The sequence below is a fragment of the Sander lucioperca genome, chromosome 7 (assembly GCF_008315115.2).
Source record: "Sander lucioperca isolate FBNREF2018 chromosome 7, SLUC_FBN_1.2, whole genome shotgun sequence".
Taxonomy (NCBI): domain Eukaryota; kingdom Metazoa; phylum Chordata; class Actinopteri; order Perciformes; family Percidae; genus Sander; species Sander lucioperca.
In genome coordinates this window covers 36,480,525-36,501,891 of record NC_050179.1, presented here as the reverse complement: position 1 = coordinate 36,501,891, position 21,367 = coordinate 36,480,525, and the positions used below count along the sequence as shown (strand labels likewise).

Genomic DNA, 21,367 nt, shown 5'->3' with positions numbered 1-21,367 from the left:
CCTGAAGGCATCACAGCCTGCCCCGATATGGTCCGTGTCCACTGGCAGCATCATTTCAATGCTTCCCATTCATGAGCTGTGTTCGAAACTTTTCATTCACTCACTCACTGTTCCCTATATAGTGTTTATTAAGCCTCCTGGTGTCCTCGGGTCAAATTTGACCCATTTTCAAAAAGTTTCGACATCAGAAATTTGGGATTTCTTTCAACCACATTGTCCAAAAAAATAACGTGGATGGGTCCACGCTCTTAACAAGTTAAATAAATAATCAGTTCACTACTTTCATTGGATTTGGGTGTTTTATTAATATAAATAGAAAATAGACTATAGAATTTGAAGAAAAAACAATTGATGAAAGAATGTTGAAAAAGTGACAAAAATGTCAAAAAAAAAGGTGGTCCATGAGGTGATTGATCTGATCTCACAATGTGGCGTATGTATGACACGCCAATTCGTATGCCGTTTTTGCGTGTTATAAAGACGCATAATCGTTTTTTAGCGTGTTTATCAACGCAGTTTGGCCTCCATTGACCTACATTACATGTGAATTATCCACAAAAATATTGGAAAAGGTGACAAAAACATTGGAAAAAAGTGACAAAAGTGTCGAAAAGTCGACCAAAACGTTAAAAGTAAGTATGAATTTTAAATTTTGACCCAGAAAAACAAAACGTTGCATGGTCGACGGGGAAGACAACACAAGGGTTAAACCGCACCGACACTTGAATTAATGTCGACACAAATTACATAAAAATACATACGAGAGTTGATTCCTGCCTTTACAATTTACAGCACAAGTTCTATGAGAATCTCTTGTATATCCAAGCTACAGTAGTGTTGTAACTTTGATTGATAGCAAATCGGAAATGTAATTTAATCAGGACCTTGTGAACCGGAATCGAATCAGGAAATCATTAGCAATAACCCCCCCCCACACACACACACCTTAATGCTGCCCAGTTAGAGACATTAAACAGCACCAACACTTGAATTAATGTCAACACAAATTCATTATTTTTATTCTCCAAACATTTGTTTTTAAGGTTGCATTGGCAGTTTTTTTACATTCACTTACTTATGTTTGAACATTTTACACAGCAGCCACAACAAACAGTCAATAATATTCCACAGAGTGATGTTCGAGGCAGCCAGGGGCGGAGCCAGACGTTTTCTACATTCGGGGGCTCAGCCCAAATCTATGGGGGGGGTCCGGGGGCATGCTCCATTTAAAGCACTTTCCCTCAAGATATTTGATCATAAAAATGCCTTAAACTCTGTACATCAATTGTGAAAAACATGATAGTTGTGACATCCTATTTTGTATGTCTGTCTTGATCATTTCTGAAACAAGAACACAACAAATGTTGAGGAAGATTAATTTCCTGACACCTAAAGAAAAGACAAACTGTAACTGATGTTACTATTTTTAAGTTACTTAACGTAGGTACATCAGGGTAGGAATTTGGCGTAAAACAGCATTACTACTCTTGAAACATATTATTTAGTAGAGTTCACAGAATGAATGGCGATATTTCCGCAGTAACAGAAAAAATGCCAACGTTGATATGCCGGTCCGGTCAGAGAGACTGAGGGTAAGTAACAGTTATTTTAAAGTTCCCATATTGTAAAAAGTGAGATGTCCACGTCTCTTTTGATTATAAAGCAGGTCGACGTACTATATAAATACTGTGAAAGTATCAAAACACTCCAGAAAAACGCACATAGCCAGTATTCCAACGTGTTCTCACTCCGAACTCATAAAATACGGACGTTTGGACAGTGGCTGTCAGCGTCTGATGTACCGAAAAAAGGCGTCCTTCAGCATGTTTGTAGAACGCACCGGGGAGAGCAGCAGCTACACGGGGTTTAGAGAGGAGTATGTAAGGGGGAAATTCCATGTCGGGAGGTTGGTTGGGATGGTGGATGGGTCAAACACAGGACTTTCACCCAGGAGACCAGGGATCGTGTCCCGCTTGTCACGTTTCCTAAAGTCGCTTCCTTTTTTAACTGCCCTGTTATTCCCGCGTGTCATGGAAATGTATTCCCACCCACGACCTTTTCCTAAACATAACTGCGTCAAAAGGGACGCCAATATTCCCGACCAAGCCCGTTTAGATCTGACGCTAAAGGAGACTTATAGCGCCTATAACAACGACAAAGGCACCTGACCAAGCGTCCGTATTTTACGAGATGGGAGTGAGAACATGTTGCTTATTCACAAACTGTGCCTTTAACTCTTTGTGTTGTCCTAGAGTCAAATTTGACCCGTTTTTAAAGTATTTTATATCAGATATATGGGTTTCTTACAACCAAATTGCCCAAATATAACATGGATGCATGCATTTACGTTGTATGGAACACATATAACAATCTTCACAGGTACAATAAATGATTACTTTCATTACATTTTGGGTGTCTTATTCAATTTTATAGCATTTGAAAAAAAGATTTAAATGGTTTTAAAACAGTGTCAAGACTAAAGTTTGATATAAAACAGTCTGTGATTCACTCAACATCCTCTGATCTTAACTATTAGTCAAAAAAATGGCTCCTGCATACTGGCTGCGTGGCGTGAGTGTGTCAGCTGCGTGGCGTGTCCGTTTTTATTCCGGCTCCCATGGTAACAGGTTAGAGCTTGCACACTGCCTGCGTGACACGCACGTCTCAGGAGCGGCTCAAGCCGCGCCGAAAACGCGCGCATGCTAGAAGCACACCACACGCAAGCGCGTTGGAAGCGTTTCCAGACAACATAGAATAGGAAAAGATGTTTACATGTCATTTTGACACGAATACATTTAATAAATGGCACTTAGATGTTTGAAAGTCTCTAGGTTTTGACATAAATGCAGATATAAATGTCATTTAAAAAAATAATAAATAATTATTGATTGTCAAAGGGAATTGAAATATAAAAAAATATATATATATATATCGAAATATGTGCAAACACAAAAATGTTACACTAATAAAGTTGAAGAACACGCTATTATTTCATTATATCAATGGGAAACATCCATGTGTCCAGACAAGGCTAGCAGCAGCAGCGCCGCGTCAGACACCTTTCTGGTGTGCAAAGACATAGAAAACGCCACGCAGCCGCCACGCAACAGAAACGCCACGCCCACGCCACGCAGCCAGGAGCCATAACTGTATATTTTACTGTCAAAATGAGTCGGGATGTGATGGGGTGCAGACGTCGGATTAAACCAAGCAGTGCAATATATATATATATGTATATATAGAAAGTGCTGCCCACTACAGCCAATCCCCGGCTGCAATGGCACTGCAGAGACTCAGAGAACGCAGAAGCAGGACACCCGGAAACACTGACCAATCAGAGCAGACTGGGCTTTTTCAAGAGGGGGCCTTAAAGAGACAAGTGCTAAAACGGAGCGTTTCAGACAGAGGGTACATATAGGTATATTCAGACAGACGGTATGAGAAAAATGTGTTTTTCTGAACATTAAAGCATGTAAATATGTTTTAGTAGAAACCCAAATTACAAGTAGGAATCTAAAAAAAGGAGCATGATGTGGGACCTTTAAAACCCTCAAAGATTCAGAGGCTTTTAGAAAAACATTTGGGTCTGGAGCCCCCAGAAGCCCCCTTCGCTCCGCCCCTGGAGGCAGCAGCAGCAGCAGCAGCAGCTGGATGATCAGACTGTGATTCCTCATAAAAGTCTGCACACAGAAGAGAGCACTTTAGAGACCGAAGAAGCAGCGTTTGGATGAGACACTGAGCCTGCACTCCTTTAATAGGAAAAGAAAAACCAAGAGTCAGCTTCCCAGAAAACCTCAAAACAACATCAGCATTTTCTGTGATGTACAGTAAGCTCTCGCTGGGACTCAGCGCAGTCAGTGAGAAGCAGAAACACAGCTGGATGCTTTTACGCAACGATGCACAATTTACTCGCACATTATTCTCTCCTTTAGTTTCACACATTTTTTTAAAAAATGTGATGGAAACATATATAATCCCTGCGGTGCAAAGTCCAAAAAAACACATCTAAAACGCCGACTTTTAGTGATGATTTGTCCAGTTCCTTGTTGTTTTTATACTGGCGTTGGATTTGGCACAGTCTGCACGGCGCTCTCCCAAAATATGATCCTGTAGTGTTCCTTTAGGAGAGGTCAAAACTCCAGCGACACAATAAAGAGCAAGTTCACGGTGAGAAAAGCTGAGAGAAATCTGCAGGATTAGAGAGTGTCAGCGAGTGATCCGGAGAGGATTAAGGGCCACATGAAAAAAAAATACGTAGGGCTGCACAATGCATCGCAATTTTATTGCCATCGCAATGTGGACTATGATGCTATATCCAAATCAAATGGGGGCTTGATATGTGTCAAATCATTCTGAATTAAGTGTTGTGGTGCTGCAGAGACGTCTTGGCCTACAAATCCCATCCTACAGATTAAAGAGAATATTTGTTTGGTACACATCCTCGCAAAAATCACACTATAATCATTTACGATTTTTTTCTGTCAATAAAAATGATCATTCACAGCTATATCGTGAAATATACCTCAATTATAATAACACTAACCCTTGCAATTAGATATTTTCCTCATAGCATGCACCCCTACTTCTGACTTTTTTTTAAAACTTTTTTTCTCATAACTCAAATACAAGTTTAACATAGATGATGAGTTTGAGGCGAATCGATTCAAATATCTATCTATCTTTCAGATCAGTTCTCTTTTCTTTCCCCCTTTTGTACTTTAAAGTCTGCTTTACAAAATGATCACTCCCTCCATTTTTGTGAATCATATCGCAATCGCAACATCAGTTAAAATAATCGTGATAATTATACATTCTCCTCATATCGTGCAGCCCAGGTTCTGACTTTAAAGTCAGAAAAATTAAAGGAAAAAGTCATATTTCTGACTTAAAACTCAAATAAAATGTTCACATGTGGCCCTAATCCTCTTCCGTAGCGTGATGAGTTTGAGGCGATCAAATATCGATCTTTCAACAACAACAAAAATCATAGAGTTCTCTCTTTTTTTTTTTTACCCACTTTTGTCCTTTTTTGTAGTTTAAAGTCTGCTTTACCTCTGCAGCGCGTCCGTTTCGCCCTGGTCCGTTAACACGGACAGTCTGCAGTTCTCCGTCTCCACGGTGTTCAGCGGGATGACCTCCGGCTCCGCTCTCACGGTGCCGGAGAACGGCCGCAGCGGGCAGCTGTTCGCCCCGGTGGGCGACGAAATCCGCCAGAACAGGTCCTTCATCTTCTTGCGGAACTCGCGGCGCATGAGGCAGTACAGCACCGGGTTCAGGCAGCTGTTGGTGTGCGCGAGGCACACGGTCACCGGGTGGATGTACGTGTGCACCATGTAGTACGTCCGGTCCCAGTTCACCACGTTGAACTTGACCAGCACGCCCCAGAAGGTGATGGCGTGGTTGGGCATCCAGCACACGAAGAAGGACAGCACCACGATGGTAACGGAGCGCGTGACCCGGGACCGGCGCTTCACCTGGTTGTTGTTCATGCTGCGCAGGCGCACGAACCGCAGCAGCAGCAGGTAGCACACGCTCACGATGAGCATGGGGAGCACGAACGCCACGAGGATCTTCTGGAGGTGGTAGAGCGCGAGCCACGACTGGCCGTCGGGGAAGCCGAGCAGGCACAGCCGCTCCCCGGCCACGCTCTTCACCGTGGAGAACACCGCGGTGGGCAGAGACGCAGCCGTGGCGGACACCCACAGTCCGGCGATCACCCACCGCACCGGGCACACTCTCCGCCGGGTCCGGTCCTTAAGCGCCGACGCCACAGACCAGTACCGGGTCACGCTCATGGCCGTGAGGAAGAACACGCTCGCGTACATGTTCATCACCGTCACCGAGAGGATGATCTTGCACATGGCGTTGCCGAACGGCCAGCTGAAGTCCAGAGCCGTGTCCACGGCCCAGAAGGGCAGCGTGAGCACGAACTGGAAGTCCGTGACGGCCAGGTTGAGGATGAACAGGTTGATGCTGGAGCGCTTCTTGCGCCCGCGGCGCGCTTTCATCAGGAAGAAGACGAGCAGGTTGCCCACGAGCCCGGCGGCGCACACCACCGAGTACACGATGGAGATGAGGATGCGCAGCGCCGGAGAGCCGTCGGCCGGCATGTCGATGTCATCCAGGCTGCCGAAGCGCTCCTGTCCCGCCGCGGACTGGTTCCACGCGGACGTGGAGTTGTAGCTCCACAGCTCTGGCGTCGCCATCCCGAGTTGTGTGACCCAGCGTGCAGCGCAGGGCGCATCACCTCCCGCGCTCCTGCCGCGCGGACAGGTGCGCACACTCCCACCCGCAGAAACTCATTGTCCTAAAAAAAAACCAAAACTTCCTTTCCTTTCCCCGGAGCGTCTCTCTCCGCCGCCAGTCACAGGTTCACTGCTGAGCCCCGTGTGCGCGCAGTTCACTTTATGTTGTGCTGGTGCCCGAGGAGGGGGTGCGCGCCCGGCGATGGACTGGCTGGCTTGCGCGTCACCTGGAGAAGAAACAGCAGCAGAGGACAGGAGCCGACGCAACGACAGAGAGCAGGGCGGGACACACACACACACACACACACACACACACACACACACACACTCTGTGTCGCATTAAACAGCAGCATAAACACCTGTTTAACCAGAGCTGTCCATTTCCAATTTGGTGCCCTATAGGCAAAATTTTTGTCTATTTTTTTTTTTTTACGCCTTTTTATTCATTTTTATTTCATTTTGTTTGAACCTTTTATATATAAAAAAATCTACATTTTTGCCATATATTTTCAATGGTTTGTCTTTTCTTTTCCACTTTGTTTTGGCTTTTTTTTCCTATGTTTTTTTCATTAGTCATTTTTGTGATGTTTTTGTGTTTTTGTGTAACGTATTTTTCCATCCTTTTTGGCATTTTTTTTCCAACGTTGGTGCTTTTTCGAGGTTTTTTGTTGCTAATTTTTTCAAGGCATTTGCCTATACTGCCTCAAGAAGAAACAACAGCAGAGGACAGGAGCCTACTCACAGACCCCCCCCCCCACACACACACACACACACACACACACACACAATGTGTCCCATAAACAGCAATAAACAACAGTTTAACCAGAGCTGGCCCGTTCCATTTTGGTGCCCTATGGGCAAGATTTCAGCCGTTTATGTCGTTTTTTTTGCCTTTTTATTTTATTTGTAATTTTTTCAAGCATTTTAGTCACTTGTTCCGACGTTTTTGTCACTTGTTCAAACGGTTTTTACCCAAAACAAAAAGCAAATCAATGTGTTTTGATAAGCACGGTGGCCTCACAGCAAGAAGCCCCCCCACCCCCACTAACAACATGTTCCCCTCCCTCTCCACTGAGCTCATGTGTGGTGAGCGTACATCACCCAGGTGGGTGCTACACATTAGTGGTGGCGGTACAGAGTAGCCTGAACTCAGGAAGTGAATAAGTGAATTACTCACCCAAGGCAGTTTCACTCAGTTAATGAGTCCAGCAGCCAGATGGCCCACAGCAGCTTTTTTCCCAGCGTGCTCCGCTCTGATCCCCTCACAGCTTTCCCTCTCTGTCTGCAGGCAGCCTGCTCTCGTGAACCATTCGTTCAAAAAGAAAGCTACGAAAAGTTAAGCACTTTCATCCGTATGCATTCCACGTTGTTTTTGCTGTATGCATCACATCTGCTCATATTTATATTTAATTTATATTACTCTAAACCACCTTCTGTAAACCAACTGTATATTACTGTCTACACTGCACTATATTTCTTGTCCTGTCTATGCACCACCTGTCTATACTTTGTATAACGCATTGCACTTTTCTGCTCTTTTTGCACTTCTGGTTGGATGCAAACTGCATTTCGTTGTCTTTGTACTTGTACTCTGCACAATGACAATAAAGTTGAATCTAATCTAATCATTGACTGCTGCTGTAGGGAGGAGTTCAGGTGGATGTTTGGGCCATAAAACACAGGACTATTAAGCCATGGATCGGAGTTCACTTCCTGGGGAAAACTAGACTTTTATGGAGGAAACGAAGCAATCTCATAATTCAATGCATAATCAGCCAAAGTCTGCATATTTATGCGGGGGCCGCATTTTTTCAAATACGCCACACTTTCGCCGCATAAATTGCAGATTTCCACGCAAAATATGCGGGGCTTGCATGATTTCATAATCCCGCATTTTCGTTGCAAAAAAGTCACACATATATCTTAGCAGAAAGTTGAAAAATGTTGCGTTTACTTCACACAAGAGCAGCCATTTTCCCCTGTTGCCATGGGAACGTTATGAAGTGACGTAATTATGCGACATGAACATCATCGAAAAGCTGCAAACCCCGCAATGAAGCCATGAGGAAACCGCATTTTTCGCAAGTTCCCGCAATTTTTGCAAGTTCCCGCAATTTTTGCAAGTTCCCACAATTTCATCGCGTAAAATTGCATAAATATCCCGCATATTCCATCACATTTTTTAAGAACACGTGCCGCATAATCAAGGATTTTTGCCCGCAACAATCACAACAAAATCGCATTTTTCTGGAAGGACTGTAAACTGAACTATCTGTTCTACTGTTGTTTTGGTGCCTCAACTTAACTTTCGTCGCAGCATAACGCTCATATTTTGTGGCCTAAACTTATGTCCACCAAAACGACCGGCAGCTTCCGGTGCTCTGTACCTGGCTCAAAGGCACCTATTCTCGGGTAACTGAACCACCAACTACCGCTGACCTGATGGAGCACCATATGGAGCACCATGCGGAGCCCCATGCAGAGCACCGTAGCCAGCGTCGCAGAGCCCTGTAGCGACTAAACACATCTACTAACTGCCGCTGATACGACCGAGCTGTGACGGAGGTCTGTAGCGGCTTAAACAACTAGCAACTGACGGCGTCACGGAGCTCATAGCCAGCCGCTCACGTGACCAGCCAGCGGTCTCCTAGTTTCGTACGATATCTTGTTCATGTTTTGGAGTGCATACATTTTCCTACGATATCATACCGACCTGTTCATGAGAATGTGTTGCTGCAGGGTAAGCCAGCCTCAGAGTCGAGGAACGGGTCCAATATTTGACTCACAACAGGCAGAAACGGCACACCAACATGTCTTTTGTGTGATTTTAGGATAAAAAGAGAGGAAGATATGTGCCCTTTGCTTCACTCTCAAAACTCATAACACCTTTCATGTTCTTCAAATTATCTGATCCATAGTCTATATCCACGACGTTCCACTTCTGGGATTGCTCCGTTGCCGTCGGAAATTCCGCCGGATTTCACTATTTTTTGGCCGGATGTCCGTCCCCTTCCTCTGTCTCTGTGTTGGCGTTCTAACCTCCGGTGGATTTGTGAGGACTATGGTTAACTGCTCCTCAGATCTCTGCAGGGTAAATCCAGACAGCTAGCTAGACTATCTGTCCAATCTGAGTTTTCTGTTGCACGACTAAAACTACTTTTGAACGTACACATGTTCCACCAAAACAAGTTCCTTCCTGAGACTATTTAGCAGAGGCACCGTGGCTCCGTCCAGAGCTTAGCACCGCCCAAGACTGTGGATTGTGATTGGTTTAAAGAAATGCCAACAAACCAGAGCACGTTTTTCTCCCATCCAGGAATGCTGTGTGGACTAACCAGACCGTCCTCCGCAGCGCTGTGGAGGAAGGTCTGGCAAAGCGAGACTATCTGATCCATAACTGCGCTTTAACTTAACAGTACACTTTGCATTCTAACTAGTCGACCTAAAATGTATATGATGATGATTTTTCTTTATTTCCGTGTCATGCACTAATGTGGCCAACCCTCATGGGTTTATAAGACACCAAAATACAGTTGCAGTGATCAAACATTTCATAACATTTTGCATAATCATAGGCAAAATTATACAGCTCGTTATCTCGTGTCTTCTCTCCCAAACTTGGCAAATAAAATCCACCACAAAAAAAGGCTCAAAAGCACAAGTCAAATATTTTTTATCATCCAGCCAGAATAAATTATCATAAATAGGTCATTTTAGTTAAAAGTACATCCCTTGTCAAAAACAGGAAACAGGACGGTTAAAAAGAAAATGAACCTCATATTTGAGCTATAGCTCACATAAGTCTGTCCTCTGGAGCGACTTTAAACCTGCCGGCTAATAAATTAGACTTCACATAATGTTAATTAATAACGACAATAAGTTTGTAATTTTGGTTTAGACCATATATATCAACAGACTATTTCTCCCTATGCATGAGAAACATTTTGCTCATCTCCTGAATATCACAAAGTAACCCATTCAGAAAAAAAACAAATTGTTTGACTAGAATTAGCATTTTAACTCATTTGCACATGGCTGACCATGCAAAATGTCCCAATTAAATATCTTTTCAGCAAGTCTCTGATCAGGCATTCTTTACAACTGTATATATGTACAGAATCAGCTGATTGCCAAGTATTTTTGCTCCAAACTGCTGTAAAAATGTTCCACTGGGATTAATAATAAAGTACTCTCTATCTTACTTTGCAGCTTTTTCCACAGCACACTCACAGTTTAGTTCGGCTGTCGTCTATGTGGACGACGTTCCACTTCCAGGATTGCTCCGCCGGCATTGCTCCGAAATTCCGCCAAATGTAGCGATTTCGGCCAGATATCCGTTACCTTCCTCTTTCTTTGTGTTGGCGTTGGTGAATGAGGACTATGGTTAACTGCTCCTCAGATCTCTGCAGGGTAAATCCAGACAGCTAGCTAGACTATCTGTCCAATCTGAGTTTTCTGTTGCACGACTAAAACTACTTTTGAACGTACACATGTTCCACCAAAACAAGTTCCTTCCTGAGAATATTTATCAGAGGCACCGTGGCTCCGTCCGGAGCTTAGTGATGATAGCGATTGGTTTAAAGAAATGCCAATAAACCAGAGCATGATTCTCTCCATTCCCACAATGCTGTGTGGACTAGCCAGACTTTCCTCCTCCGCAGTGTTGTGGGGGAAGGTCTGGCAAAGCAAGACTAGGCTGGAATCAATGCACACATCCTCTTTAAGGAGTGCACCAGCAGTAAAATTGCCCGGAGGAAGTTCATGTAGCAACTGGCAGGGTAGCTGAGAGCGGAGTTTATGGCGGAAAAAATAGGGTACCGATATGTATACAAACCAATATATTAAACGTGGTGGATTACCATTTTGAAAAAGTGTTAAAACATATATCCTATCTACAATTTATCAAGGTTGATAATGAATATAACAGCCATTCTCGTGGTGCCACAGTAGTCGTTCTGGATCAATGGACAGCTGTTTGGTTTTGTTCCATCTCTCTCAGCACTACATCTCAGTCAGCATCTGGAGAGCTGTGAAATGTAGTTTGGTCAGAGGGGATGGCTCCACAGCGGGGGGGCCGTTGTCTGGCTCTCTCTGTCTGTGGCTCAGGACTGAACTTCACAGATGGTCAAACTTTTTTCTATCTTTTTTTCTTTCATGACATGATCCTTCTGTCTGCAATTTGGACCCAGATGAATGCTTAAAATCATAGAAATGTAGCCAAAGAAACATCAAAGATGGTGTGTGTGTGTGTGTGTGTGTGGGGGGGCTTGTTTAACTGTATATGTGGGGTCCAAAACTGGGAGTCCAGTATACTTGTGGGGTCCCAACAGCTTTGTGGGGCCAAAATGCTGGACCCCACAAGTTTAAAGGTCTGTTTGAGGGTTAAGACTTGGTTGTAGGATTAGGGTTAGAATTAGGTTATGGTTAGGGTGAGGGTAAGGGTTAAGGTTAGGCATTTAGTGGTGATGGTTAAGGTTAGGCATTTAGTTGTGATGGTTAAGGTTAGGGTAAGGGGCTAGGGAATGCATTATGTCAATGACGGGTCCCCACAAAGATAGTGCCACAAACCTGTGGGTGTGTGTATGTGCGAGCTCTAGCTGGTGGAGTTATGAAAGTGTGACGGATTCTGTCTGGAGCCATTTATATTCTGTCATGAAGAGCCAGAACTGAAGACAGAAACTCAGCAAACAAGTGTTTCTGTTGAGAACTTTATATTCAAACAACAACAGCAGCAAATAATTGCTTCCTGTGTCCCTGATTCCTACCGGAATAAAAAGACAGAAACACAGAGCCTCCTCCCAGAGGGAACAGAGTCCCATAACTCCACACTTTTAAACCCTTTTTTATTAACTTTCATATTGAGAGCAACAGAATAAATAACTTTAAGCTGTAAAAGTGAAGGCTGAATGTCACATTGAACACACCAAAGACAAGTCTGAAGTGTTGCTTTATCCTCACTCATCTACCCTGACATTTTGGGGTTATAAAACTTCCTTTAAAGTTTAAGCAGTCTGTAATCTTCAAGATTACAAAGTAGGGAGAGGTAAGAGAAATAACATTTTACAATTTAAAAAGACCTAGATTTATATACAGGGTACAAGCAGCCGAAATGGGTTTCCTCAGGAGGGTGGCTGGCGTCTCCCTTAGAGATAGGGTGAGAAGCTCAGTCATCCGTGAGGAGCTCGGAGTAGAGCCGCTGCTCCTTTGCATCGAAAGGAGCCAGTTGAGGTGGTTTGGGCGTCTGGTAAGGATGCCCCCAGGACCCAAACCCAGGACTAGGTGGAGGGACGTCCAACTGGAAGGAGGCCTCGGGGAAGACCCAGGACTAGGTGGAGGCACGTCCAGCTGGGAGGAGGTCTAGGGGAAGACCCAGGACGAGGTGGAGGCACGTCCAGCTGGGAGGAGGTCTAGGGGAAGACCCAGGACGAGGTGGAGGCACGTCCAGCTGGGAGATGGCCTCGGGGAAAACCCAAGACTAGGTGGAGGGCCTATATCTCCACCCTGGCCTGGGGAACGCCTTGGGATCCCCCAGTCAGAGCTGGTTAATGTGGCTCGGGAAATGGAAGTTTGGGGTCCCCTGCTGGAGCTGCTGCCCCCGCAACCCGAGACCAGATAAGCGGACGAAGATGGATGGATGGTAGATTTATATAAAGTTGTGTGTACAAATTAAGAGATTTTTAGGACAATGTTTATGTTTTTAATTAGGCAATATGCCATGAGTGGCCATGGTTCACAGTGTTAAATCCTATGTTTTTGTGTCTAAGTGACTAATGGGAACAACAATCTTTGACAATTGGTCCAGTATTAAGAGGCAGTCAGCAGCGGAGAAACAAGCTGCAATGTAAGTTAATAGGACATTGTCCAGCTTGTTTTTACCTTCACAAAAGTGCTCGTTTTGCTGCTGACAGACTCAGATTAATATTCATAGTGTCTGACAACATTATGGAAAGGATTTCTAAGGAGGACGACTTTTCTGTTAAAGAGTAAGATCCTTTTTTTAAACATAAAAACATCCGTGGAATTGCGTTTGTTAAACCTACCAGACTCCATGTAAATAAACTGTTATTTTAGCATCGTAAAATACACTTCTAGCTAGCTATCTTAAGGTCTCCTGCACACTAGCTGCGTGGCGGCTGCGTGGCATTTTCTATGTCTTTGCACACCAGAAAGGTGTCTGACGCTGTGCTGCTGCTGCTAGCCTTGTCTGGACACATGGATGTTTCCCATAAACATAAACATATACTGATTTGATTACAGCAAAGACGTCTGCAGTATTGACGGCAAAATAGGCTCCAGAATATTTTGTTCTGTATTGACAGGTGCAATATTTGAAAATTGATAAATATGTATTATTTTTTTAAATTACATTTATATCTGCATTTATGTCAAAACCTAGAGACTTTCAAACATCAACATGTCATTTATTAATATGTATTTGTGTCAAAATTACATATAAACATCTTTTCTATTTTATCTGGAAACGCTTCCAACACGCTTGCTTGTCGCGTGAAAAATAGCCGTCGGTGCTATTTCTAGCATGCACGCACGTGCGTGTCACGCAGGCAGTGTGCAAGCTCTAACCTGTTAACATGGGAGCCGAAATAAAAACGGACACGCCACGCAGCTGACACGCTCACGCCACGCAGCCAGTGTCCAACACAAAGAAAGCGGACATCGGCGAAAATGCATGCATCCGGCAGAATTTCCTGCGGCACCGGAGCAATCCTGGAAGTGGAACTTCGAGGATATAGACTACTTTGTAGATACCTGTAGTGCAGGAGAATCCAAAAATTAAAAAAATAAATAAAATAAAACAAGAGTCTACAGCCATATTGGCTCTGAGTATTGGACACATTAAAAGGTCGACCTGATGATGGAGCTAGAGATGGAAAGTCTGATGATCACTAAAGCTATTACAGATCATCCTGAGGGGAACATGAATAATGTACCTCATTTCATCACCATCTGTCCCACAGCTGTTGAGATATTTCAGTCCGGAGCAAAGCCGACTGACATTCATAGAGCCACACTGCAGGATGGATTAAAATATGTACGCTGGATCATTGATGATTCTAATGATTATTATGTGATATTAATGACACCAAACCGTCTGCATGCGAGTAAGAAGAGGAAGCCTTTGAGATGACCTGGGGAAGAAAAGTCGCAGACAGAGAGAGGCAGAATCAGGCAGATCATTTTTCCCCTGCCCCCAACTGGACAACATCTTTAAGATCCGCTGCCTCCACCGAGCGCACAATATTCTGCAGGATGAGACACACCCATCAAATCACCTCCTCTCCCTGCTTCCATCTGGCAGGGTGTATCAGGCTTTTAGAGCACGCACCTCCAGGCTACAGAACACTTTTATCCCCAGGGCCATCACAGAAATGAGCAATCATGGGCCATCACAGAAATGCAAAACAATCATGCCCTTCCACCCACCAGCCAGCCCAGTTGCACTTTCTAGATAGGGATTCTATGCAATGGGACTCAATAGTGCAATATTGGATGCCTTGACAATGTTTTTATATTTTCTTATTTTATCTATTGTGTGAGTGTGTATATGAAAGTGAGTATTGTTTTAGAGGCTGCACAAGCCAATTTCGTTGTATGGTTCTACTGCACAATGACAAAGTCTAATCTATTCTATTCTAATAACTGCGTGTAGGGTGTAGTCAATATAGTCCAGTATAAAGTCCAGCTCAGACCAAAGATTGTGGACGAATGTAAACTTGCAACTCCGTGCAATGTGCAGGTCTGCGACGTTCTAAAAACCTGCCAGTTAGCACCAATGAGACGAGACTATGTATCATCTTAGACAAATAGTAATGTAGACACATACTGTACAATAGAGACGACAATATACATATAGGCCAGGCTAGTCTCATGGCAGTTGGTGAAATGGTTACGTTATTGAATCTATTGATTCATGAACAGGACACGATTATGTCGTTTTTTCCGTGTGGTGATTACGAATTTTAATTTCATGTATTTCAATGGGAAGCATATTTCGTGATCACAGCACGACAACGGTAGCGAGTAGTTTGAAAAGCAGAAATTCCACGTAAGGAGGTTGATTGGGGTGGTGGATGGGTCAAACAATACAGGACTTTCACCCCGGAGACCGGGGATCGTGTCCCGCGTGTGGTAGTTCCTTTCCGCATTCTTGTTCTCCTAACCACAATCTTTCCCCATCTCTTTTCCTAACCACAACCGTCCCGTTATTGTAGCGCGTCCCCCGTTGTTGTCACCGTTGTTGTCACCAGCGTGCGGCGTTTAATTTCTCCATCGTTGCGTCCCCCAGAGACCGCGGATCGTGTCCCGGCAGCCGTTGTTGTCACCGTCCCGTTGTTGTGGCGTTTCATGTCCCCATTGTTGCGTGCCACAGAGACCGTGGATCGTGTCCCTGTGCCCGGGGATCACGTCCCGCGCGTGGCGGTCCGTCCCGTTGTTGTCATCGCCGGCGTGTGGCGTTTATTTTCCCCATTGTGGCGTTTTATTTCCCCGTTGTTGCGTCCCCCAGAGCAGCCCAGTGTTATGGCAGTTCGTGAAATGGTCACGTTCGAAAATCGTGACCTGTACACGAAATAAACGAGAAAATCGTGACCTGTACACGAATCAATAAATCAAAACTATTTCACGAACTGGCGTGAGACCGGGTTGTATGGGTACATATCAACATAATATAAAAAATATACAAATAAGACATAATATCAAGACAAGTACACATGGAGTGGGATGTGTGTCTTTCTAAGGAAAGAATGGATATTAATAGGCGTCGCAAAAGAAATCCAGATTTTAGATTTTTTCCCCCACCCTTATAGGATATCATACGAATTGGTATGCATACATTTTCGTACAAACCCATTCATGAGTTTCTTTACATCGATGGAGATAGGTCTGGCATGCAAGACTAGATAATATTATGATTAGAGTCTTTGTTTTCCAGCCTCACTCACTTAAGTCTGTTTACTCCGCTGCTGCCCCACATAATTAACGGTCAAATTATGCTTTAATGAAGCCTTCACTGCGTTTGCCTATTAAATTAGTTTGTCCCCGTCTTTCTGGGTCAAACATGATGCTGCCAAATCTGTGATTTCACTCCGAGAAAAAAAGTTTCTATAGGGAAGACTTAAGATAAAAGTCATAAAGTGATAAAGTGATAAAACCATAAAGCTGCAGCCGGTGTCACGCTGTACGAGCATGAAGAGGTAATTGGATTAAAGATCACTGAATGTCCAGAGGCGACATGAGTTCATCTCAGGGTTTAATTTGTTTCTTTGCACGTGAGCAGAAGACTGAACAGATTCTGCAGATAACAGCCAAACACACTCAGCTTCATCTCTGAGAAAAGAGCGACGCTACAAGTTCTCTCAGATGGCACTAAATACAGCTGAAAGAGAAGAAGCCAGAAGACGTGTGAATCAATAATGCAATCTTTCTCTCAAATAAAAAGTGAGTAAATAAAAGTCACCCATGTGTGACTCGGTACACTGGAACTGTAATCTTGTGGTTTTATTGGATCAATCACAAATGAATGATGTGCATAATTTGGTTCAGTCAGAAAAATCTGCAATAACAGACTAACTAACTATTGTATTTTCGACGGTGTATCGGTCTTCTCCCAGCTGACGGCCCATTTTAAGTTTCACCACCACCACCAGTGTCTGGATTCCATTGGGGGATGTGTTTGGTTTTCCTAAACATTAGTTGTATAGATCCCCTTTACAATGGAGTCTAATCTCCAAATAATTATGTTTGTACTTGTTTGGTTATATGTTAGTAATAAATGTTTGCATATCTTCCACGAAATCTGTCCTGATTGAATGTCTGATGTCTCAGGTCCCGTACGTGCATGCTCTTTATTCTCAATGAAGAGGGAATTAAGTCTAAAATAAGGCCCTGAGGCCTGTCAAATCTGACTCCAATTTATTAATTCCTGCGCCTTCTTACATTGGACTTAAATTTACCGGAACACAAGGATCAATCTGAGACGAAGAGTTCAGTTAAGCAAATGTACTGTTTCGCAACCTTCAAACTATGCACCTCTATGCCATAAAAGCCTAAACTATGTTTATGACTTATGCTTTACTTTCTGTGCATCAGCGGTCACCCGGAGTACTTTTAAACATTTCCTCAATGACTGACACAGCTCTTTTGCAACGAGCACATATACACATTTTGTTAATAAAATATTACTACATCAACCACAGATAAACCTCTGAGGAGAAGAGGAGAAGCTGCCTCCATTTCTTCAGACAGCAAAAACACATTAGTGGCCGCTGGTGTGCCTCCAGCTATCAGACTTGTGGCTGCAGCGCTAAGTGCTGCAGGCAGCGACACGCATCATCGAGGACTGCGTTAATGACAGGTTTTATACCTCAGAGGGGCGTTTAACCTTCGGCCCTAACCCCAAGACGAGACGTCGGACAGCCGCGGAGCTCTGAGAAACACAACATGACAAGCAACAACAACAATTAAGGCTCCATTAGTGAAAATAATATATATTATTACTGTCTGTATCAGATTTTTTTTTTTATTATTTTTTTTTTTTACTAAATTGCATTTTCAGAGCCGTGCGTTAATGTTTGTTATGATTCCCATTGTGATTGTTGAAGAGGACTATATTTTCCCATGTTTTTGTGACTGATGAAGTGACTGATGGGAACAACAATCTTTAAAATTGGTCTCCAGTATTGAGCAAGAAGAAACAAGCTGCGATGTAACATTAACGGGCAATTGCGCAACTTAAAGCAGCCATATTATGCTCATTTTCAGGTTCATAATTGTATTTTAAGGTTGTACCAGAATAGGTTTACATGGTTTAATTTTCAAAAAACACCATATTGTTGTTGTACTGCAGTGCTCTCTCTCACTGCTGCAGATCCTCTTTTCACCTGGTCTCTGTTTTAGCTACAGAGTGAGACCTCTTTTCTTCTTCTTCTTCTGTACTATCTTTGATTGCACTTGCACATGCCCAGTAGCTCAGATGTAGATCATGTCAGCTAGCTAGCTCCATAGACAGTAAAAGAAAGGCTGTTTCTACAACTTGGGTCAGTTACAAGGCAGGATTAGCTGGGAGACTTCTAAATGAGGGCACATGTAAGTAGTTCTTTTGGAGATTATGGTGAACTTGTGTGTGTTGTAGCAGTGCTTTGCTATTGAGAACGAGGTAGCATGCTAGCGTTAGCTAATTTTTAGCTACGAGCTAATGGTTGTGGTTAGCCTGCTCGTTTTCGTTTTTGACCAGCTCACCCAGAGACTGAAGGCAGGACACATTCAGAAACCATATCTCACTCTAAACAGTATGGATGGATTTTATCAAAGTTTGTATGTGTGTGGAAGCACCAGAGACACAAAAGAACACCCCAAATCCCAGAAAAAGATTTTTTCATAATATGGGCACTTTAAGTTGTGCAGCAGAAAGATGTCACTACACTCAATAATTTTCTGAACTGAACCACTGTAGTTAAAGTGTAATTTCATTTTTTTTTTCAACCTATTTTCCCATGTTTCTGTGTCTAAGTGACTGATGGGAACAACAATGTTTGAAACTGGTCCAGTATTAAAAAGAAACAAGCTGCAATTTAACGTTAACGGGCAATTGCACACCGTCAACTACCGTCCACTAAAAGTTCTGTTGTTGCTGCTGACAGACTCAGATTATTATTCTAAGTGTCTGACGACATCATGAAAGGATCCCTACAGAGATAGACCTTTTAGTTAAAGAGCAAGGTCATTTTAGTTTAACATGAAACAGCCCCGAAATCACCATCACCAAACTACACCAGACTCCATGTAAATAATCAGGACTTTTATCATCGTAAAACACACTTCATTCAAAGTGGACAGAAACTAAATAAAACTATCAAAAGCCGTCTTGGTTCATCTTTCCACTGTTCCAACAATCACCACTCTGGTTTGGTTGAAATAATCCCTTAATTCACCCATTTACATGTGGACAATAATACAATCGTGTTATGATTAGGGGATCGACCGCTACTGGTTTTTCAAGGCCAATACCAATTATAATAATCAGTCTATCTCTAAAAATAAACCCTTACTTTACCCATTGTATGTGGAAATATGCTGGCTCTACACATGCTAAAAGTACACTTCATTTAAAAGGAGCTCACATACAGACATACACTAACATGTAGGCTGGCTGGGTTGTGTCATTGTGTACTGCATAGGTTATGTGGAAATGTGTCATTTATGCAATACGTCGGCTATTTGGGTTGTGCATTATGTCAGTGCATTGTGTCATTTGTGCATTACGTAGGCTATTGGGGTTGTGCAATACCTCATTGTGCAAGGGCTGTGCGCTACACTTATTGCGGAGAATGCAGCCAACAGGGTTCAATTAAAAACTGCCACTGAAAGGAGGAGTTAATGTGCTTCCTATATAGGTACCTGTCTATTGTATATGAGAGCATGTTTTGTGTGCGTGAGAGTATGTGTTGAGAGATGCTTATTTTCTGTATTTTGTGTTGTCTTTGGAAAGCTGTGGAACGGACAGAGTCCAAAACTAATTTCCCTTCGGGGACAATAAAGTATATCTCATCTTATCCTATCACATGCTCTGATTGGTGTTTAGTCTCTAATGTGTTAATGCTAAGTATTATAATCCAAATTCATGCAGAACAACGAGATTAACATTCCCAAAGTTTACTGCAGCACGCCAACTTTTTTGGTGTCTTTGATGTCCCGCTCCATCCAGGCTGTGATTGGTCGGTTCGCAAAAAGTGACATTTACGAGTACAAAAGTTATAAACGATATAGCTAAACAGCCGGCAAGCCAAACCCAAAGCTTGCTTATCTTATCTCTAGAGCCAAGACCAGGGGTCAGCAACCCTTATAGTCAAAAGATGTATTGTTGGATCTGTCTGGAGCTGCAAAACCTTTTATTATGGGTGTTACCACAGACAGACCTGACTTCAGCTAACCCTGTCAGCATTCAGTTTGAAACAAATGCTTGTCAGTTGAGCTTGACAAACTGCAGCTGATACACAACAACTGGTGCGCTGCCAAAACTCTGCACGTAAAACTCTGGCTCTAGAATTTCTGTTCTGCGTGTGCAAGTGGTCGACATAAATACTTTTTTTGTGATTAACAATTTTTTATTTTTCACTTTTTAACAACATACAAAACAAACAACTCGTAACATGAACAGATCCCCGCCTTTTCGCCATCACCACCCACCCAGCCAAAAACCAAGAAAAGATGACAGTAACTTCAATATAAAAACATTTTGTCAAACCAAAGGGAGCCAATGGAGCGCAGCTTAAGGGCCATAACTGCATCCCATTCTCACTGCACAACCAGGCCTCTCTTCTCCACAGTATTCCCTCTGCTCTCCATGAGTGTGATGACCTTGATCTCATTTTCTTTGCCATGCTGCGTTGCCATATTGCCGGTGAAAGTTTGGTACAGATGCTTGTTTTGGGACCTGTTTTGCTGTGCTGGCTGTTAACCGCAGCTTTCTAGCATCATGGCTATAACTGTGAAGCACTTTGCATCCTGGTTTCTTCCATCAGTGTATCTGTTTGTACATGGGACACTTTGATGCAGTCCTCATAAAACTTTGTGCACTTTGGACAGGTGAGGGTTGTGCTGTGTTCAGTATGACAGAGTGTGTTATTGTGGGCTGGATCATGTTTGCTGGGGCCTGCCTTGCTGCTGTCTCCATCTGCTCTGTAACTTAACTGAAGAAGACCATCAGTCTGGAGCTTAAACAGTGGGGCCATCACGGATGAATTGCTGTGGGCTATGTGGTTCTTAAAAGGTTGTGGGGAGGTTGTTAATTCTTGCATAGCACGTATTGATGGGCCTGGATATATGTGGCCTGGTCTGTGATGGTTAAAATTAATGTGCTTAACTTTCTTCGGACCTACATACATTCTTCTTTACACCACAATTCCAATTTCTTTGCACATCAGTGCTTGCCATCCCTGTCTTGCCCTGCCTCACTGCATTTTCAAACTAAATCCAATGACCCAATCGCTGGGGGCCAGTCAACTACACAGCACTTGGTTATTTAAATGTGTATTTTTGCTTCGGCACATTTGTTAAGCGGCCCGCCGGGAAAACTCCCGGCAGTCGAGATGGCCAATCGAACTATG

At 43.4% G+C, this 21,367-nt stretch overlaps 2 protein-coding genes across 2 annotated transcripts in view; one reads left to right on the top strand and one right to left on the bottom strand.

Moving 5' to 3' along the window:
• Window positions 1–21,367, top strand: part of LOC116036403 (NLR family CARD domain-containing protein 3-like) — a 1,020,880-nt gene that overhangs the window by 602,638 nt on the left and 396,875 nt on the right. The window lies entirely within an intron of this gene.
• On the bottom strand, window positions 4,873–6,390 carry rxfp3.3b (relaxin family peptide receptor 3.3b). Its single transcript, XM_031306683.2, has one exon. It carries the CDS (start codon window positions 6,204–6,206, stop codon window positions 5,049–5,051), a length of 1,158 nt encoding a protein of 385 aa, XP_031162543.1. The 5' UTR covers window positions 6,207–6,390; the 3' UTR covers window positions 4,873–5,048.